General features: G+C 37.5%; 1 protein-coding gene across 4 annotated transcripts in view; it reads left to right on the top strand.

Annotated features, from left to right (window-relative positions):
- The window catches only part of LOC100868065 (uncharacterized), a 114,741-nt gene that overhangs the window by 89,266 nt on the left and 5,088 nt on the right, over nt 1–20,387 (top strand). For 3 of the 4 annotated variants that reach the window (XM_086913961.1, XM_086913963.1, XM_012493675.3), the window contains one exon: nt 11,862–12,060. In XM_086913961.1, the coding sequence (XP_086770087.1) occupies nt 11,862–12,060 (199 nt within the window). Of the gene's footprint in view, nt 1–8,888; nt 11,788–11,861; nt 12,061–20,387 lie in introns of those variants that run through there. The other variant, XM_086913962.1, reaches the window with a different exon arrangement.

Below are 20,387 nucleotides of genomic sequence, written 5' to 3'. Positions count from 1 at the left end.
ACAATTTTCTCGCAAGATTCTCGCCTCGTGAAGAGAGAGGAAAGATTCCCTCTATTCCGACCCTCCTCTTTCGGGGGCCGATTATAATTCTTCGCGCGATAATTTTCCGCGAAACCATTACAGGATAATTGCGAAATCCTGTAAACGAGGAGGTCAAACGCCTTTGCATCCACCATTTTGCCTTCATTAATCTCGCTGCCCTGTCCACCCACTTAAACACCTCTCCGGGGGAAATATTTAGCAAACTTTCATCCCGCCACAGATTCAGAGTGAAAACACGGACCCGTTTCGAGTCGAAGCTTAGCGAACGGCTTAGCAGCGATTAAACGCCTCCATTCGCACCCCGATCTGACGAATTAGTTTTCACGTTTGTCTTGCTTCGTGGATTGTGAGGGGGAAAAAAAGAGGAAGAAAAGAAAATTTGTTGTAGCTGTTTTCTTTCTCTTACATTGGACAGATATATAGATTGAGAGGGCATCGAAGTTTGGCGCGAAGAAATCGCATTCTTATTCAAATTCTCCAAGTTTAAGGTCTTCTTATCCGGCCGTAGATCCGAAACGTTATACTTTTATGCAATATTTCATTACTTCACGTTTGACCGATTTTACGACCTACACGTACTGTATAAAGTGTAACCTTTTGGCTTCTAAACTTTTGCTCGCGGTTCAAGCGGTATTTATGACTTTTTTTTCGTAATCTCGTGAGATATGATTTATTAAGAGGGAGGGGGAAAAAATATTATAAAAATTGTAATTTTTATCACAAACCGAGGAATTTTTAGCTTGGTTGAGGGGAATATGACATTGTGTTCATCGATGCATTCACAGATGGACGGTTTGCAGTACGTGTTACAAATTCTGAGAAAAGATCGAACGAGGCTTGTTCCGTTAAGGAATCCACTGACACTCTCGTGGCTTCGCGACATTTGAATATTTTCAAACACAGCATCTTCTCCTGGCTGACGAGAGAGAATATCAGTGATTGATGACGCGCCTTAACTCTCCCCTCCCCGCCCGACAAACATTCAACTCTTGCGGTTATTTTGAAGCGATGATTTCGATAAAATATAAAAACCTGAGAGAAATGTCTGATTTAAAAAAAAAAAAAAAAAAGCAACGAGGCAAGTGAGAAGAGGAAAGAGCAAGTTAAAAAAGGAAGAATTGTTGGGTCGGCCGTGATGAACAACACGGGGAAATTTCACGAAGCGAGTATAAGTCACCGATATTCCCTGGCGGGTTTATCTTTTTAAATCTGACTTTGCCCGAACGTGTCTCTTGAATTATTCGCGAAACGTGGGGAATTTTTCGACCTCTTCCTGTTACAAGATTCAGTCAACGATCAAAGAGGAATGCACACACGGCGGTGCACACGTTTCCTCCACCTTTTCCCCCCTTCGCTTCTTCTTCTTCTTCCTCCTCTTCCTCCTCCTCTTCTTCTTTTTCCTCGTGGAGGAAATGGCGGCTCGTGGAGGTCGAAGAAAAGCGTCTGACGTGTTTGCATTTCGCGGAATGCGAGGGTAAAAGATGCGCGATTAACTCGGTTGCCTGATAAGATTAGGGGACATTTAAACGGAGAAATTTTGGAGAATGGGCGGTGATGAGAGGTTGCACGAGAGGAGTCGACAATGGAAGGAAAAAAGTTGAACGAGCAGGGCAAATATTTTCCAATGTCGGGGGAGGGTTAGTTTGAAAGATGGTGGAGGAGGCGAACTCGGAGGAAAAAGTAACGCCTTTAAATCGGTAAACCGAGCCCGGAGTTTAAATATCCACACGTTTCCACCAGCGAATTTCGACTTTTACACCAAAGTGTAAAGTGTATTCGAAAAGTTTGCCAAAGTTTTCCCGTAAATTGTTTATTTCATAACGGAATTTACGATGGATTTCCTTCGAAACAGGCATTACCCGCAACTGCGAATGTTCTTCAATTTGCGAATACCAATTTTTAGAAATGGGTATCGAACTGCTCCCGACCTTTACCTTTCCCTTCGAATCCATTCTCGAAATGAAAAATATAATCCTCGCGATTAAATTTCACGAAAGGAATTTTTTTTGGAAGGATAAAAACGAGGAGCGAAAACCTTATAAATATATTTTATATCGAACGATTATTCCTAATAGTTCTTGCTAATAAAAAGTTATCGATATTTAAAATTTCTTTTCAGGATCTTTCCTTCTTAATATTAATTTTTCCATAATAACAGATAAAATAATCGTGCAAAACGAAAGAAACTCGTAAGGAAATCTTTACGCGAAATCTTCTTAGGAAATTTATAAATACAAATTCGAAAGGATCAATCGTCCCATTTTCCATTCCTTTTCCAGATTCTAATTTTAAATAGCTGGTTATTTTTCGTCTACAACGTTCGATGAAATTTCATTACACACACACACACGAGCGGTGGATTTTCCTCCGATTGTTCCACGTTTCTACGATTTGTTTTAATAAAATGTATCCTCCCCCCCTCCCTCCCGTTACTCGGCCATACATCAAGGGCTATTAATTTAATGGGGGTTGGAAATTGAATGTGAAATGAAAATTCAACGAGCCAGGTTTTCTCATACCATATTACGCGTTCGATGATCGAACGTTATCGATTCCTCGTGTTTCCAAGCACGATGGCGGTAATTGATAGATCGTGCTCGAAACCGCTTCCTCCGACGAATGGAATCATTGGCCATGTAAATTAGGGAGTTGGAATTATAGGGGTGGATAGGTGGTTTCTCAACCTGTGCTCGAATTTTTGGTCGAAAGTGAAAAGTCTCGATCGCACGAAATTGGAAATATTCTTTATAACGTGGAAGTTGTTATAAAAGGAATTTATGAAATTATTAATTAAACCTTTGCACTCGTGTCTATCGTGCATTTTATTATTATTGTAAATACGCGTATTATATTTCTAGGGACTTTTGTTGCAACTTTTCTCTTTTACTTTCTGCCTAAATGTATAAAATGTGCGTGTGAAATAAATACAAAAGACAGAAAATAAAAAAAAGTAATAACAGACACATGTTACATAAGGGAAGGATCGAGATTTTAAAATTTACCTCACTAAAATTATTTTTAACCGGAAAGGCAAGTTGGCTCATACGATACATTCCCGGAAAAATGTTGTTCATTTCGAGCGAAAAAAAAAATTGCAAGTTGAATTGGTAACCTTTTTTTACAAACACGAGTGCGAGGGGTGTCGATACTTTGAGCATCGAAGTGATGATGTTATGGCGTTCGTGATAAACAAATGGTAATTTATTCGATTAGAGGGATTTCACGAAGAATTTTGCGGCCGGCTGTACACGCAGGGGATTCTAGATAATTCGATTATAATTAACAGGACGCGGTCGGAGAGAATAATTGGGAAATTTTCACGGTGACGGCCGATACTTTTGGTGTGGCAACGGCATAACTCGCACTCGTTTTCACGAGTTATGGGCGAAAAATGCATCCGCCGGTGAATATCTTTGCTAACTCGTAATAACGCGTCGTTTAATTCGATTCTCGGAGGAATTATAACATTTGATCCATGCAAATTACTTTTTTCGCTTCTTCGACGATTTATTTGTCACGATAAATTTGTAACGAGCCGTGGCCTCGAACTGTGAATTTCGAATATTAAACGTCGTTTCCTTTTTTTTTTTTTTCTTTTTGTACATAATACTAATCCAGTTTTTAATTTTAGGCTGTGAAAAACAATTCTATACATTTTAACTTTTTAAAAAAGTCGCAAGAAAAATCTTGGTGGAAGAACGTTTTTTTAACGAACGATGATCTCGAAGAATTGGAATGTTGCGTACAAAAATTTCCTTTTCTTTATGCAATTTTCTAATCCAGTTTTTAATTTCAGGCTGTTACGCAAAATAATTTGGACAATGAGATGTGAATTAAAATTAATCTCGCCTTACTACAATTCAAGAAAAATTTTGGTGGAAAAAATGTTAAATAGGCCGCGTTGAACTTTTTTAACGAGCGTGATCTCGAAGAATTCGAATATATTGCTTTATTTCAAGCTGTTACGCAAAATTATTTGGATGACGAGGTGTGATAAAAATTAATCTCACCTCAAAGTTACCACAATTCTACGTGTTTTGACTCGATCGAAACAATTTTTCAAAAAAATTGGCTGAACTTTTTTAAAAAAATTTCCTTTTCTTTGTGCAATACTACTCCAATTTTTAATCTCAGTCTGTTCCACGCCTGAAAATAATTTATATTGTACAACACTTTAACTCGGTTGAAACAATTTTTAAAAAAAAAAAAAAAGAAAAATCTTGGTGGAAATAGGCTGCGTTGCAATAATTTTATCGGATCGTGACAAAGGGATAATCCATTGTCGGTGAGATAGCCAAGTCGAAGGTGGGAAAATTTCTCGAGTCTTGGCATCGATCAGACGCGGAGGGCGGGCGACATCTCGCGATAAACGCGTTTCCTCTGTCTCGATGGAATTTTATTAGCTTTTCTTCGCGGGGCGCATCGTTTGACGGAGAGAGCGCGCTGTGTTTAATATCGAGAAAAACGGACGGGCGGGGATTAAAAAAATTAACGGTGAGAAACAGGGTTTCGAGAACGATCGTGCAAATTCGCCAATAACCATCGAAATTACCCGTTGAACCGATCCGTTTATCCGTCCAGTTATCCACTGGCGCAGTCACGTCCCGTCTATTCCGAGCGTCGTTCTCTCCATAAAGCCAAACTGAATTCTCGTACAACACGATAATTTTTAATTGTGCATTATTGGACCTTTCATAAAAATGGTAAATAATATACTGGTGGAATAATCCGATGAAGTCGTTTCGACCGATTTTCTCCTTCCTTTTTAATTTTGACACGTTGTCTTAAATGTTATCAAGGCGCGCGTTCTCATAGGTATCTTTATCTATCTCTGTACGTATTACCATCGTCTCGATTGGACAACTGCGATCGAATAAATGCAAAAGAAGAACACTAAGCAAAACGATTATCACGATATTCTATTGAAAGACTGTGGCTTCGAGCCAATTTGAAAATAAAGGAAAGAAACGGGGAGGAGAAGACGGTTTGGAGCCAAGTGAATTGGAAAATTGTTGAGTAATTGAAGATCGTCACCGTTTGGGAGAGGAAAAAAAAGAAAGCAAAAAAAAAAAAAAAAAAAAAAGGGAAGGGTAAAAGGGAGAAAATTCGCAAACACGAAAATATTTCTTCTTTCAAACCATACCTTGATGTTTCGAACGTTCAATTCTGTGATAGTAACGTAGTAACGATCGAATATTCGAAAACAACGAATTAAAATTGAGATTCCATCAAATTTATTTTTAACAATTTTAACAAACTCTTACGTTAACATTTTCACTGTCCATATTCAAAAATTACATTTAACGTTTCGATGTTTTCCGTTTTTTAAATTATATCCTCTTTATCAATCGTGCTGCATACCAACATATGCAAAGAGAAAAGATTGGTATATTGGTTGAAAAAGAAAAGAAAACATTTTATCCCGATCTCCTTTAGCAGAATCGATCCGTCATTTGTCCAACTAATGTAGTTTGGATGGGAAGTATTGCATTACCCGGCTGTTCGGTTATTTCTATCGTAAAAAGAGAGTTATTGATGCCTTCCTCGTGTATTGTCAAAACCAGAATTGGATTTGACATTTGAATATAATTTAAAAGAATGTACGTATATCTACAAATCAATACTATTTTTAATATCAGAAACCGATCGTTATATCCCGCTTATATTCAATATAGATAAAAAGAAATATTTATTTCCCCCCTAGTTCTAGTTACAATCTAATATTCCCTGGAACCGAGATGCATAGTGATAATATGAATAGACAATATAAACAAATTATAAATCGTCGAACGATATCTGGACGACAATGTGACGCAAGAATGCGTAACAAGAGACGAACAAAATTGACGAGGAGAACGAGTTCTTCGATGTTAATTCGTCGAAGAGATCGCCACGCGATCGGTATCGTAACTTTCCTAAATTACCGATCGTAGAAAAAAACGTTCTCGAACGTTACCCATCTCCTTGCGCATCGTCGTTCTTGGAATCTCGATCGTTTACTCGGCTAATCGATATTTCGGATACGTCTGCCCCGTGCAATTTCCACGAACGGGCAAAGTTTTAATCTTGACACGATACTGGAACACAATAAGGCCGTCGTTTTTCTACGAATTATCGATCCGTCGAGGTTGTAGATTTTCCCCGATTTTCGAGTAGCCAGCTGCAATGTCGCAGCGATACGATTCGATAAAATATATACGGGCGTGTGCACTTCTTTTACAGTTTTACACCTGGAGAAAAGGTGTATCCGTTTTAACGTGTCTCCAACCATTTTATTATTTCACTCTGACCGGCTGACCGGTGCAAGGTATTTTTCTAGAACGATGAGGACCACTCTTGTGAAAATAGTCTCGCGTTTACGTGTAGGAAAACTGTTAATTTTTTTTTTTTGATAAATTCGTTTAATAATATATTCCTCCCCCTCCCCCTCCCGATGTTTCTATAAATAATCACGCGTATAAGAAAATCAATCTCAATTTGTTTCGATTGTACAGAAGAAAATTTATAGGCATTTTTTTCATTTTTATAAAACTTTAAACTTTTTTCCTACGAAAAGTGGAAAGCATTGTATAATATATATATATATATATCTGTATTTCATAGAGTTTCCAAGTTTGTTTTTGGCATATATATGTGGGTTACCTTTCCAAAGTTGTGCAGGGGTTAAGTGGTTGATAATATTAGATAAACCGTGCAGAGATTCTATTCCATCCAAAACAGACTGTAATAAAACCTTTGAATCGTGTACGGATTAAATCTATTTTTAACCGTTTTCTTTCATTTTTTTTTTTTTTTTTCCCACAAAAATCAATAGTTCGTTCAATAGATAATATCCGATATCCATTATTGTCGTACACGGAATAGCTGAAAAAAAAAAAAAAAAAAAAAGAGGAAGAAGAAGAAAAGCTTGATTATTGCAAAAAGTAATAATAATGGTGACATTTAGAGATAAAGGCAGGGAATGGGCGTTCCATTATATTTTTTCGCATCGTGAATGAATAACATCCTTGCCTTGTCCTGACAATGCGACGCAAATAAAACACCCATTATTTTCTCCACTTGCATTTTTTTAATTTCCAAGTTTCACCACGTTCATTCTTAACCACTGTCTACCTACTATTGTTACATTTATATATAGATACCCATTACTCACCACCATATTATTACACGTTATACTACGAATATCTATTATCATCATCATCATCATCATCATCATTATTATTATTATTATTATTATTATATCTATTGTAACCAATCTTTTCAATGGTTAAACTTCTTCTTTTTTTTCTCTCTCTCTCTTTTTTTTTTGCAACCTTGGCCTATCGCTCTCGTGGGTAGTTGGTGAATAATCTCGGTGATATAATTTATCGAAGCGGCAGCAGAGATATTATTTAAGCCACGGTGACGCAGTCATTCGTCTCCCGGAGAGAGATTGCGTTCCCTACTCCTTTTTCTTCGCCCTTCTCAAGCTGCACGCAAGCTGCATCACGATTTTTGAACGAGCAGAATGATGATGATAGTAATAATTTCCTCCAAATCTGGAAGTCAAAACGGATTCGTTTAATTCTTTACCTTTTATCGACTGAAATTAATTAAATTAATTAAATTAAATTCTTTCTCTTCTTCTTCGTTTAATCTCGCGGATTATCATCGAAAATTCGTGGCTTTCTTGTTGACGATTGATAGGAACTTCCGGTTTATATATTCCCCTTCAAGGCGGCCGGAAGTCGTGAGCGATAGCGCAGGTGCGCTTTGTTGTCGTTCAAGATATTTTTGCGGGTTCGTGGAAGATTTAAATATAGAAAATACAAAAATATGTCGATGTAAAATTATATCGCTTTATACACGAACGGGTGTAAATATAGTTGCCGAATATCGATTCGGGCCATCATCATCGCTTGTCTCGATGCATTTTCCACTCGGCCACGAGAGGGGAGGGGGGAGCATCGTCGATCGCCTTTATCGACAGATAACCTTTATCGACGGGTCGCGTTGAACCCTTTGAAAATCGAAGAACCGCGTATTGAATTTATTCGCCCTATATCGAGTCTTTCACCGTCCATTCTTCCATGTTTCCAAAACGCTTCCATCGATTGGCATTCCTTTGAATCGTTCATCGTCCCTCTTTGTTCTAAACTCTTTCCTTTTTTTTTTTTTTTCTTTCTTTTTTATCGTTTATCAAGGGGAGGATCGATCGAAAGCTTCCTCTTTATCTATTCCTAAAAATCGGTGTTTTGAACCGTCGTTTCGAATATTGGCCAATATTCGAAAAAGAGAGAAGCCGATATATCACTCTCGTCGATCCTCTAACACTAAACCTACCACGGCGCGGTCAAATGACCGTTTTTTTAGACTTTCTTGTGACTTGTTCACTTTTTCTATAATGTAGACACAACCCATTTTTCAATATTCACAACTTTGTGTATTACTCGCTTTACAGAGAATTAGCGATTAGCTAAAATCTCTTTCCATGTTAAGATACAAACGTCTCATTATTGTATCGCGCTCAGAGAAAATTTCTCGCTTCTCGCAGAGCGAAACTTGCGAAACTGTGTCAAGCAGTCGAAAATAAAATAGCAAGAGGAAAAGAAAGAAGGAAGGGAAGAAAGAAACCAGGTGTCGCATCAGCTGGCCGTTATCAAGATCGCAAACTGACACTGACTTGGCGCGCGCCATCTGGCGTTCCGCGATTCGCCAATTGGCTGGTCGCGATAATAATAATCCCGCAGGTGGGAACGTGCTGCGTGCAAAACTTAAAACACGGATGGCAAGGAAACGGGGCGCGCTTATTGTCGGCGATAATTGAGAGGCCGATTTCTGGGGAGGGGGAGGGCTCGTAAACGAAAGTCTGGCGGGCTCGTAAACCGGGGAGGGAAATTCATGCGAAACATGCGAGGACAGTCACGATGGATAGTCGTGCGGTTTGCTGAGAAACGGTTTTGTTTGTCCCCGGCTGTTGGTCGCGCGGTTGTTCGTGGTTAATGGCCGAATGGTGAGCAGCCCGGCCATTGGCTTTCGCAGTTGTGCTCTCGTTTGTGGGGGGGAGGAAAAAGAAGAAGAAGAAGAAGAAGAAAAAAAAAAAAAGGAATCGACTCGTTTGAGGTTTAAAACCGTGGACTGGACGTGCGGTGAAGGTTTTTGGTGATTGAAAATTGGAATTTACGGAGTTGAAAGGTGCGGGATAGGTGGGTGAATAAAATTAGAATCGTGTGGGATTGTTTTTTTCTCGATAGGGAGGGGAACTCGGGTTCAAATTTTTTCCGTTTAATTTTGTGGATCTCTCTTTATTTTTTTTTCCGTGGGCAACGAAGCATCGTTATTTTTTTTTTCTTTTTTTTTCACAGCGTTGAAATTCTTCCTTCAATTTTAGATTTTCGAGAGTGAGTCGAACGATTAATCATAACTCGTTTCGTCATCGATGTTTCCAAAACGAATAGAATAATAATTTTCCTCCCCGCTTGAAATCTAATTCGATTGGTGAAACGTGTTCTTGGGTGTTAAATAAATTAGCGTGGAAATCAAGAGATTAACTAACGACGCATCAAACGATTAACGAGAATTGGAAACTTCATTAGGACGTTGCTGGACACTCTGCTGGACCAGCGTTCTGCAGATTCGTTTGTGACTATCTAAGTAGCTTAATTACTTCCTACCAAGCTAATAGATCGTGTGAACGCACGATTAAGCGGTCGTTAATCACAGAGCGTATATATACATTTTCTTCTCGATCGAGAAATTTAAAAATTTGAAATTTGAAATTGTTTCATTTCCATTTGAAATTTTAACGATTCGAAACGATTTATGGAGAAGAAACGGATCCATACGCGAATTCAATTTGTAAGAAAACGTGTAAGAAGATTTATTATAGAAGTTGATTAAACGATACGAAATAAATATATGTTTTTTGTTATTTCTGAAAGCTAATGTTTATCGCGCAAAATATGGTGGTCGTGAAGATGGATCGTGGCCGACGAAAAACGAGACATCAATCGTGTCGAGTGACTCAGAATCCAGCGACTCATGCATAATTTATTTCAATTTAATTAGAGATCGGAGATCTCGCGTGCTAAGGAAAAGCAATATTTACCATAAAAAATTCATGCGAGGCTGTGTTTATGCAAATCGAACTAACTAAAAATTGTACAAATACCTTGTCCTAATTTATTTCACGAATTTATCGATCGTATATATTTGAAAAACAAAAAAAAAAATCATTCTACACTTTGGGTATAAATCTCGAACGTATAAACCGAAAATGAAGAGTGGGAGAGAGAGAGGGTGCGTTGTTTGAACGGAATTCTCATATTCGATACGTTTTAAATTTAAATCAGAAAATACGAAGCGTTGCAGAAATATCTTCTCTCGTTGAATTCCTTGAATCACGATTGTGCGCGAGAATAGAGAAATTAATAAATTCAGGCGATGATTTGTTTTCGCGAAAATCTCGAACTCGTTTCGTTTCAAAATGTTTTTACGAATTAATTTAGAGAAATTTTCAATGGAACAAGGGACGAAAGATATCTAATGTAACGACATCTATCGCAAAGCAATATAAGCCATAAGTTTCGTTTTTTAATAAACCTGGAAAGAGAGGAGAGGGAATAATTGCTCCACGCACACGTGATTCACAAACTCTCGTTAAAAGTCAGATTCATTTCTCCAATAAAATAGTATTATAATTTGAATCAAACTTTCGTTCAATTGCAACAATTTTCCTCCATCCAATAATCACCAATAATAATAAAATACGAAAGATAACGTCTTCAATATCCCCAACAAATTTTCAAAAATAAATACCTACCTAAACACATGCACAAATCGGTAATAAGTAAATAAAAATCATTCTCAAGTGGCTCCATTTCACTTTCGCTTATCCATCCACGTTTTTTACACGCGTTTTAGGACAAATGATACACCCATCTCCTTCCATATTCGTTGGACGAGAATTAATATTGCCGGCGAGCAACGATTTGCCCGTAAATCATGATGGATGCGAATTTACGAGGCGAAGGTAGACGGCGCGGCGAAACAGGCGAGGGAGATCCCCGCAACTTTTGCCCCTCCGAATCGTTTCCTAGACATTCAATACGCTCGGTTTACCGGGACGAAAGCGGTACAGAGCCGCGATGAATCATTGCGGTTCTTATTAAATTTCACTGCTGGTGGACGAGCCGGTGAATTCGCTTTCGAACGACAGTTCCTCGTTTGTTTTCGAGTCGGTTTTCAAAGGAATCCGATCCACGAGAAACTCTCTCTCTCTCTCTCTATCTTTCTCTCTCTGTGTCGCGAGGTATACAGCGAATCGCGTTTAAATATTCGCCGCCCGATTCGAGGATTGGCGATCGATTATCCACGATAATTGGGCGTATCGAAATCGTCGAGTTTCGTTTGCGGCGGCGCTGATTATTCCACGGATATTGCATGCTTTGTGCATCGTCTCGCGATAAAAGTGTTAAAATGTATTTCGTTTGGAAAAAGTAAGATGGTTATTTTTGTCAAGTAAGTGTACTCTTGGCACTGTTCAGGCAACGATTCATTGGCTGCGTTTCTGTACGAAACATCCCGGTAAATGGATCACGCGATCAGGAAACGAGTCCCCCGTTCGTTAAATAACGTTTCGTTTATTTATCTTTGTCGAATTAACAGAACGGAGGAAACGTTCGAGCTGCGTTGATAGGAATTTTAATGATTAAAAAAAAAAAAAAAAAAGAAAGAAAAGGAAGAAAAATGGTTAATTCTCTAAAGGTAATTTTTTAAAAGATTCCCTTATCGCCTTTGGGAATCGATAATAAAGATATCGATCCGTTCTCTGATTGCAGTTTTGACGAGACGTCGATGGATAGCTGTCCCCTGGCGGCAATCACCGAGACACCGAGGGGCAACGATTTGTCAAAGGATGGGAACGAGGTGGAGGTGACGTCGTTAGAGGAGGCGAAATCCGTGATAGCGGCACTCCGAGCGAGGCAGAGGGCACAGGCGCATCAGATGCTCGCCTGGCGAAGGACGTTGAAATTGCAGGTAAGAAGGGAAATTAAAAAAAAAAAAAAAAAAAGAACACGAAATAACGGTGATCAAAGCGAACCTCGTCGAGCGCAAAAGGATGGAATACAGATGGAGCTGTATACTCGTACAAATGTATTCCTTGTTTCTTTCCAATTCTTACAACTGGCTCGTTCTTACAACGAAAATAAACGGTATTTAGAGACATTGTCAATTGCAATACCTATTTCGTGTCTAACCTAACAATCCAGGCTCGGTTAAAATTTCGTTCACTCGTTGAAATGGATATGAAATTCATTTCGTTGCGCGATATGAAAAGAGGAGATTGGTATTTACGTTTCGATGCCTCGTTGATTAAGCCCGTTATAAAACTTGGAAAATGAATCTATGCCCGGGATAGGACGTCGTTCTCGTGACGTTCGTCTATTTCGGCCCGAAGCTCGCGTGACCACGGACGATCTACCGTGTCCGTGGCGGATTCGAGGGAAAGAAAAAAATATTCTACTTTGAAATTCAGCAGAGCGGCAAAATAATCGCGAACAATCTTTCCGATTCTCTGGAAGTGATGGGTTACGAGTGAGCGAGAATCGAGGCGTGGATCGTGGACTTTTTGGCAGAAAATAAAAAAAAAAAAAAAAGGGTATGGAATTTGATTAAATTGAAGGATGTTCGAGACAAGTCAAGTTTTCGTTAAGGTAACGATAGTTTTAATGGATTTTCTCACTTTTATCTAATATATATCTATATATAATTTTAGGGATATTTTGTATAAGATGTAATTGAACGATTGAACGAGAGATTGAATTTATCTGAAAATGTATGAATGTAGTAGCAAAGGAGTAGTAATAATATATATATATATGTAAAATATATATAATTTTAGGAATAATTATAATAAAGATAATAATAATGAATAACTGAATTGAAAAAGATATTTGTATCAAACACGAGTGTATTAATTTCGTAATTAAAGATAAAAACATTCGAGCATAGGGAATACGAATTAATTAATTAATTGGCATCAACGCATCAACGAGTTGCAAAGGAGATAATAAGAAAGAGAGAAATAATGATAACAATTAAATAATTGAACAACAAGAGATATTTATCTCGAAATACGAGTGAATCAATTGATTGGCATCAAAGGGGGTGATAATAAGAAAGAAAGAAGTAATGATAAAGAGTATACGCGTAAAATGATCGAGCACGATGAAATGGGGCAGGGGGGGAAAAAAAAGAAGAGAACGTGAAAATTTTCGATCGAGCTTCGAAACGAAAGAAACTCCTTCCTACCTCATACCGTCCCATTTATCCCTCCCTCCTGTATCTGCTTTATTTCCCTCCCTCCCTCCCTCCCTCCCCCCCCAAGTGCTTGTCGATACTTTCTTCGCATCGCAGTTTACTCGAGGTTCAATTATGAACGCATCAACGGGCTAATTGCTTCCCATTCGTCGCTTTAGAAATTGCTGGTTCGGTGATTAAACGGGCCGCGGTGAATAATAAATTCTCGCGGCCAATTAATTACCATGGAGACAATACGCGGTGTAATTAGACTGACCGAATCCCATTCGATCGGGATCAACAGGCGGATTGAAACAAAGATGTATACACGGAGATGGCAAACAAATCCTAGACCCCGAATCTCGATCTCCCACCTTTGTTGTTGATCCTCTGCTTTCTTTGGCCAGATTAATTCTGTTCGAGAAAAATCCACCTAATAATTGTGATCTCATAGGTGTATTTAGAACGCTGCTTGTACGCACGCTTGAGCAATGCTTGATTCATATTTGATATTTGGATATGTTTGGGTGTGTTTGTGTATATATATATATAAAGAGACGTTTAAACAGGGGAAAATCCGGGGTGGAAATATATTGTACGAGAATATATTGGGATGGAGTTTAGATGGATCGTAATTGTTTGAAACGTTTGTTTGGAAAGAAAAGCTGGATCTTCGTCGCTACGGGTTTGATGATATTTGAAGAACCTTTACTTTTATTAATCGCGATGACAAATTTACAGCTATCGTATCGTAATACGTTGATAATATGTTTAACATGTGTTGTCGAGAATTATTTATAAGATGTTGAATAATTAAACGGATGTTGAAACATCAATACCTCGATAATTCCATAATTGCACAATATGAATAAATATGAACGAACGAGTGGGAAATAAATTCGTATTCGTGAATGGTAATCGTTGCTCCATCGTTTTTAAAAAACCATCATATTTCAATAATTAATTTTTGATTGTCGTATGTCGTTAAAAAAAAAAATAAAAGTTAAAAATTATCGTTCCACTCGCCTATTCGTCGAAATTAATTTAATGTTACTTTTTAATATTGCACGTGATCGATAAATACGTATGCAGTAATATGCATATTTAATTATATTTGCAATGCGCTAGGCATGGAAACAGTTACTCAGCCATTCGTTTATCAGGCCGGGGATCCGGTCCCACGGGTGCCCGTCAAGAGAGAGTTTACTGTAATTAAATTCAAACAGGAAATTACTAGGGTGAAACTCGTAAAGCTGGATATACCCATTTAATAGCGGTACGAGTTGTCGATAATTTGTAAAACAACGGACATGTGGCACGCGACTGTCACGTTCGCTGGTCTTGACAGCCTAATAAACGTAAGAAGAAGCGTTTAATTACGATGCAATAATCCGTTATTAGACGCAACGACCCCCTCGCGTGCGGTGGATAAGTATACGCGAACTCGACGAGGTTTCGAATGAAACCAGACTAAGCATAGCACTCCTCCTCGTACCACCTGCACAACGTTATTCCTTCCCTTTACATCGCGTTTGCTTTGGCTCGTGTCTCTTCACGCTTCTGTGAATTTTTCAATCATCCACCGTCCGATTAATGGATGGAATTGAGCGAGCGAAATGATTTTTACGATTTCGTTACGATTGTTTTATTTTTGCGCGGGTAAATTCGTAAATTTTGTTTCGTTAAAGCTTCGATTTTTTTTTTTTTTTTGGTATAAAAAGAGCGAGAAGAGATTAAATATTTCGTCATCAAAATCGGAAGTCGGAAAACCACAGAGGAGGCTATGCCGTTTAAATTGCTTTTTGTTTTATCCCGATATCTCGATCCGTTGCCGAGATATAACGATTCAAAGTATCCATAGTTAATGCATTGCAGATATTGCGAATAGGCCCGCCATCTATCGACCTAAATATTTTTCCTTTCCTTTTCCTGGAGTTGCATACTGTTTCTAGGAATCGTGTTTATCGCTTGTCCGGCAGTTTGGGATAGGTCAGCGAGGCGAGGCGCGAGCGAGAGATCCGAATATGCGACAAGGATCGAGATGGTAAACGATTAAAAATTACGCTCTTCTTTACACGACGATATCACGAGAACCGGAAGTCGTATCGAGACGAAACAAAAACCGTTTTAAAGGGGAAGGTTGAGCGCTTCTAACGAGCGTCCGCACGTTGCCCGGAAGTCGATATCCCCGGAGTTACAGCGGTTCAAAGTTTTTCAAATTTTAATAAAGTTTAATCCGGTTTAAGGTAAACGAATAAAAATTACTTTTTCTTCGCACGATGATATCTCGGAAACTGGAAGTCGTATCGGAATAAGTGAAAAGGCATTTTAAAGGGTAAAGTTTCGCGCTTCTAGTGATCGTTCGTTCGTTGCCCGGAAGTCACTATCCTCGGAGTTATAACGGTTTAAAGTTTTCCCAATTTTAATAGGATTCAAGGTTCGAGTTGTAAGGTAAATTACGTGTTAAATATATTTATTTCATTACGGAATATTGCTAGATTATATAGTCGTTAAAACAATTGAACAACAAGATTTCTCTTGCTTAACATGTTGAATGGTAGAAAAGAAAGAGAACCATCGTATCCTTTCTCTCGAACTCGTATATATCAAACTACAGAAAAATCGAAGCGAAACAAGTAGATAGACTTCTTCTCGTTCGGATAGGCAAACGAAGGAAAGCGGAAAGCGTTCCTTTGTCCTCGAGTGAGTTCAAGTGATTATCGTGCATGCCATATCCGAGAAACTCCCGTTGGGAATCGTTCGTTGGTGTGATTGGAACTGAAAGGAACGGGCGTTCCTTTTCACACTTGGTGGCCAAGAAGCGTGCCAGGGAGTAGCTCGTAAGGTGGTAGCGGCATGAAAGAATGGACAATGCTCGCCCGCTTAACCATTTTTCCATAGAATTGCCATTTACGCGAGACAATGCGCGTGGTGTAATGGACTTGTCCTTCTCCCTCTGTAAAGGAAGGAAAGGAAAAAAGGAGGAGGAGGAGGAGGAGAAGGGGGAGCGGGAGGAGGGAGGGGAAGACAAGGAAACTGGCTGGATCTATGCAAAGTGCGCCGGATACATTTTGCATCCCAAGAAAGCGATGCTTCCTCGAAGGGAACAAATCCCGCAGATTGCATCTGACTACGTTTCAAAGCTTTATTTCGTTCCCGTGTCATCCTTTAAACACAATCGACGTGGAGGATTTTTAGAGGCAGCCGGCTACGAAATGTCTCGCACGTGCATGCCGTATCTTTTATATTTTTTTTTAACCGTGTTTCCCCGTTAAAATTGCTCCTTTCGAGAGAATTTACGACACATTTTCGAGGAGGAACGGGGGGGGAGGAGGAGGGGGATTTTAATCTCGTGTATTCGGACGGATAATTTATTCGTGGAGAAGTTGGGGCGATTAGTAAAAATCGTGTTTGTACGGCGTATTGTAACGAATCGCGTTTCTCGTATCGTTTTAATTGATCGCGTGTATCGAATTTCGTGTTGTTTATTTTATTCGTTTATTTATTCACGAGTAATTTCTTTCTTTTTTTTTTTTTTTTTTTTTTTCAATCAAAAAGAATTCGAGACGTTATGGAAATAAAACGAAGAGAAAATTTGTTTTTACGCTTCGTTGATGAAAAATAAGGTGTATGATATATATATATATTTTTTTTTTTTTTTTTTTTCTCTCCATATGTTCCGCTGTTTTCAACCTCGATAAGATAAACAGTTTCAAATGGTTCCTGCACCACTGGTTATGATAAATTCATTTTAGGGGGACGTTCTATCGGATAAATGAAAAACGGGGGATGATGGAAAAATATGTGATAGAATAAATAACGATTTATGAAATGTGTGCCATGCCGAACTACAAAACAAATATTAACGATTGTTGAAATTTATAATCATGCGTGGTGAAATTGATTATATTTATTGCTTCTACACGTATCTTTTTTTTTTTTTTTTGAAGAAAATCTTTGTTTCATAAACATTATTAATAATAAATTACGTATTCCTAATTTTTGAAATGATTTATAAAAGGCTTAAGTTTCGTGTCAAGGATATAATTAATTTTTTAAAATAATAAAGCCTTGTTCCAAATCTAAAAATCTACCGTTTCATCAAAATCAAAAATGAGAAGAAATCATTAATATCGATTCGATACAGTTTCGAGAGAAGTATTTTGCATCGACACTTTCGCTTAATAATTATCGTTTATCAGGCGAAGTGGCATGATCGAAAACGAAGATGGAGGAAAACGTTTGAAAGCACGGTTGAAAACGATCGATGATCTAAAGACAGTTTCGAACGATAATGGGATTCCGAACACGATGACAACGTCAGACTGTTCTCAAGTTGCTCGAAAATTGACAAGGGTATTGGACGTTTATAATTCAAGATGGTGCTCTCGATCTCGACAAAGACAAAATGTAAAAGTTGGCACTCGAGGAGAAGAAGTTCCTTTCTGAAATTTCTTCTTGCGGAGTTTCGCGATGAAAAATAAATTATAACGAAAAACCCCTCCTTTAAAACGTCAAGATCATTATCAAAAGATTTTTTTTCGTGTCGCTCGAAACAGCCCGTCGTTAAAACTGGATAAATCCTGGTCGTCGATTAAAAGAAAAGAAGTTTTCCTTATTAATGTTAAAGTTACATTTTACATGCATTACGCGGTTACGTAAAAATTTTAGATTATTATCACTTTTCAGATGCAGATATGTTATTTTCCTGTCACGCGATGATGAATAAATTTGTCTCGCACGATTTTCTTTCCCTCGTGTCAATAAACACTTGGCCGGGAATAAAGTTACAGGCAAATTTATAAATGGTGTAAAATTTTTGGTTACGAAGGATTGGAAACAGAAGAAATTCTGAACGGTTGGTCCATGAAGAAAGGGGAATATCGTCCCAATACGATACTGGGATATATAATATATTCCATCGTGTGAACATTTTTCAAGAGCGTAGAACGATCTTCTTCAGCCGGTGGCAATTTATCAGAAAGCCGTGAAAAAATTATTTCCTTTTGTAATGTATTGTATTATATACAAATTTTATAAGTAAATTTATAACGCAAACTTGGGGTAACAGGTTTGACAGGTTTTTATGGCTAAAATTGTAATATAAGAAAAATAAATTCAAATTCTGATCGATTAGAATGTACGCGGAAGTTGAAGATTGATTCGTTTCACTTTTTATTACGTTATTAGGGATATCGCGTATCGATTTATTTTTAAATCTAATCAATTCACGAAATAATTAATTATGCAGTTAATTGTAAAATATTACGTCGTAATTATTGATGTTTCAATTGAAATCGATTCATAACTGTCAATGTTACGACACGATAAAATTACCGACACTTTCGTACAAATATATTGTACGCAACGCGTATATTATATTTTAAATAACACGACATAATTCTACACAGTTACACAGTTGAATATTCAAACTTGTTCCATCTGTATAAAAAAAAAAATTTCCAATCTAATTATCACGTCGATCGATATATACGATTGTACGTCAAACAAATTCCAACTATGGAATACGTTCAATACGATATTAAATTAAACGTATATTGTACTCGATGTATGCGCGTTTAATCGAAGCGAAAGAGAAGGAGGCGCAGTAAAGCGAGATACATTCGGAGAATATAGACCGTGCGGTTTGGACAAACCCTTGAGGTTACCTAATTAATTTCAAATTACAGTATCAAATCGATCACGGTTAGGCCGTAAGATGTATACGAGGTGTGCTCGAAATCGTGATAAATAGGAACGGTGATACAACAACATTACGTGGAAAGATAAATCGAAGCAAAAAGTGAAGTAAATCATATTTGAAAATTAGGAATTCAAGATTTTACTTTAAATGTAAACTCGGTCGATAAGTATTGTTATTTTTACACATATGCAAATGGAAATATAGGATTGAAATTTTAGGAGAAAATTAAAATTGAATATTAACATAATTAAGGGATTATATATTCGCTTGAAATTTTTAAATTCAATTTTCTCCTGGAAATTAATTTTTAAAATGAGATTTATTCTTGTACGTCTCTTTTTTATCTCAACATGTGGAATTACCTTCCGTCGATAATCCATTCGCGTCTGATCGATCAATCAACCAATTTCGTCCCCAAAAAAATGTGAAATTTTTTTTAAATTTGACTCACTTGGGAACGAGGCCTTGAATTAAGAAATATCGTTTCTTTTTTCGACTTATTTTCGCACGCTAGAATTATCATCGAATCGCTCGTATAATAATTTCGTGGACGCCCTGTATAATTATATGTAGCTGTACCATTTCCTTTCCATAGATAAGATCTCCGAATTAATTACCACGACGACGATCTTGGTGAAAATAAATTTTACCATTATCATCTTTCAACCATCTTCTTGAGAATCTTTTTACATCGTGAATTCTTTCCATTCTTTTTTAACGTATTATCGTAAAAGTCGGAAAAACAGTGTCGTTAATCAACTATTTTCTATTCGTTAATTATCGATAATCAGTTAACATGATTAATTGTTACCCAATTACTAGCGGAGCTACTCTCTCCCTCTCTCTCTCTTTCTCTCTCTCTCTATCTCAACTAATGCAAATCGCTGATTAATTCAACGTCGATAAAGCCACGCAGAAATGCTGCATTTAACTCGACCTCGAAACTGCGCAGATTGATATGTATACGGGATATAGCATAATACGCGAGAACCGTTTCAAGTTGATTATACAATTAATAATACAATTTTCATATAAATACATTCGTTCTCGTTTATGAAATACGACGAATTATTATGAAAATTATTTCGTACAAATTAAATCGCTTGTTGTTCGAATAATTTAAAAAATGTAATAATAATAATAACAATAACAATTCCCTTTCTAATTTCTATCGATCGTAATTAATAAATAAATTACTTCTAAGAAGTTTCATAAAAATAATTGTACTTAAATATAGATCCCCTTAATTGCCCAAATATATCTGGTGCTGGAACTGAAATTTTTCAAGCTTCCATTGCTTATCATCGCTAACTGTTACAAAAAGAGGAAAAGTTATTAATCAATACGTCGAGTTTCTTGC

This window comes from Apis florea, unplaced genomic scaffold (assembly GCF_048593485.1).
Source record: "Apis florea isolate Af1SG1 unplaced genomic scaffold, ASM4859348v1 contig_3517_pilon, whole genome shotgun sequence".
In the NCBI taxonomy this organism is placed as follows: Eukaryota; Metazoa; Arthropoda; class Insecta; order Hymenoptera; family Apidae; genus Apis; species Apis florea.
Note: the sequence above shows the minus strand (reverse complement) of the source record. Positions and strands in the feature narration are given on the sequence as shown.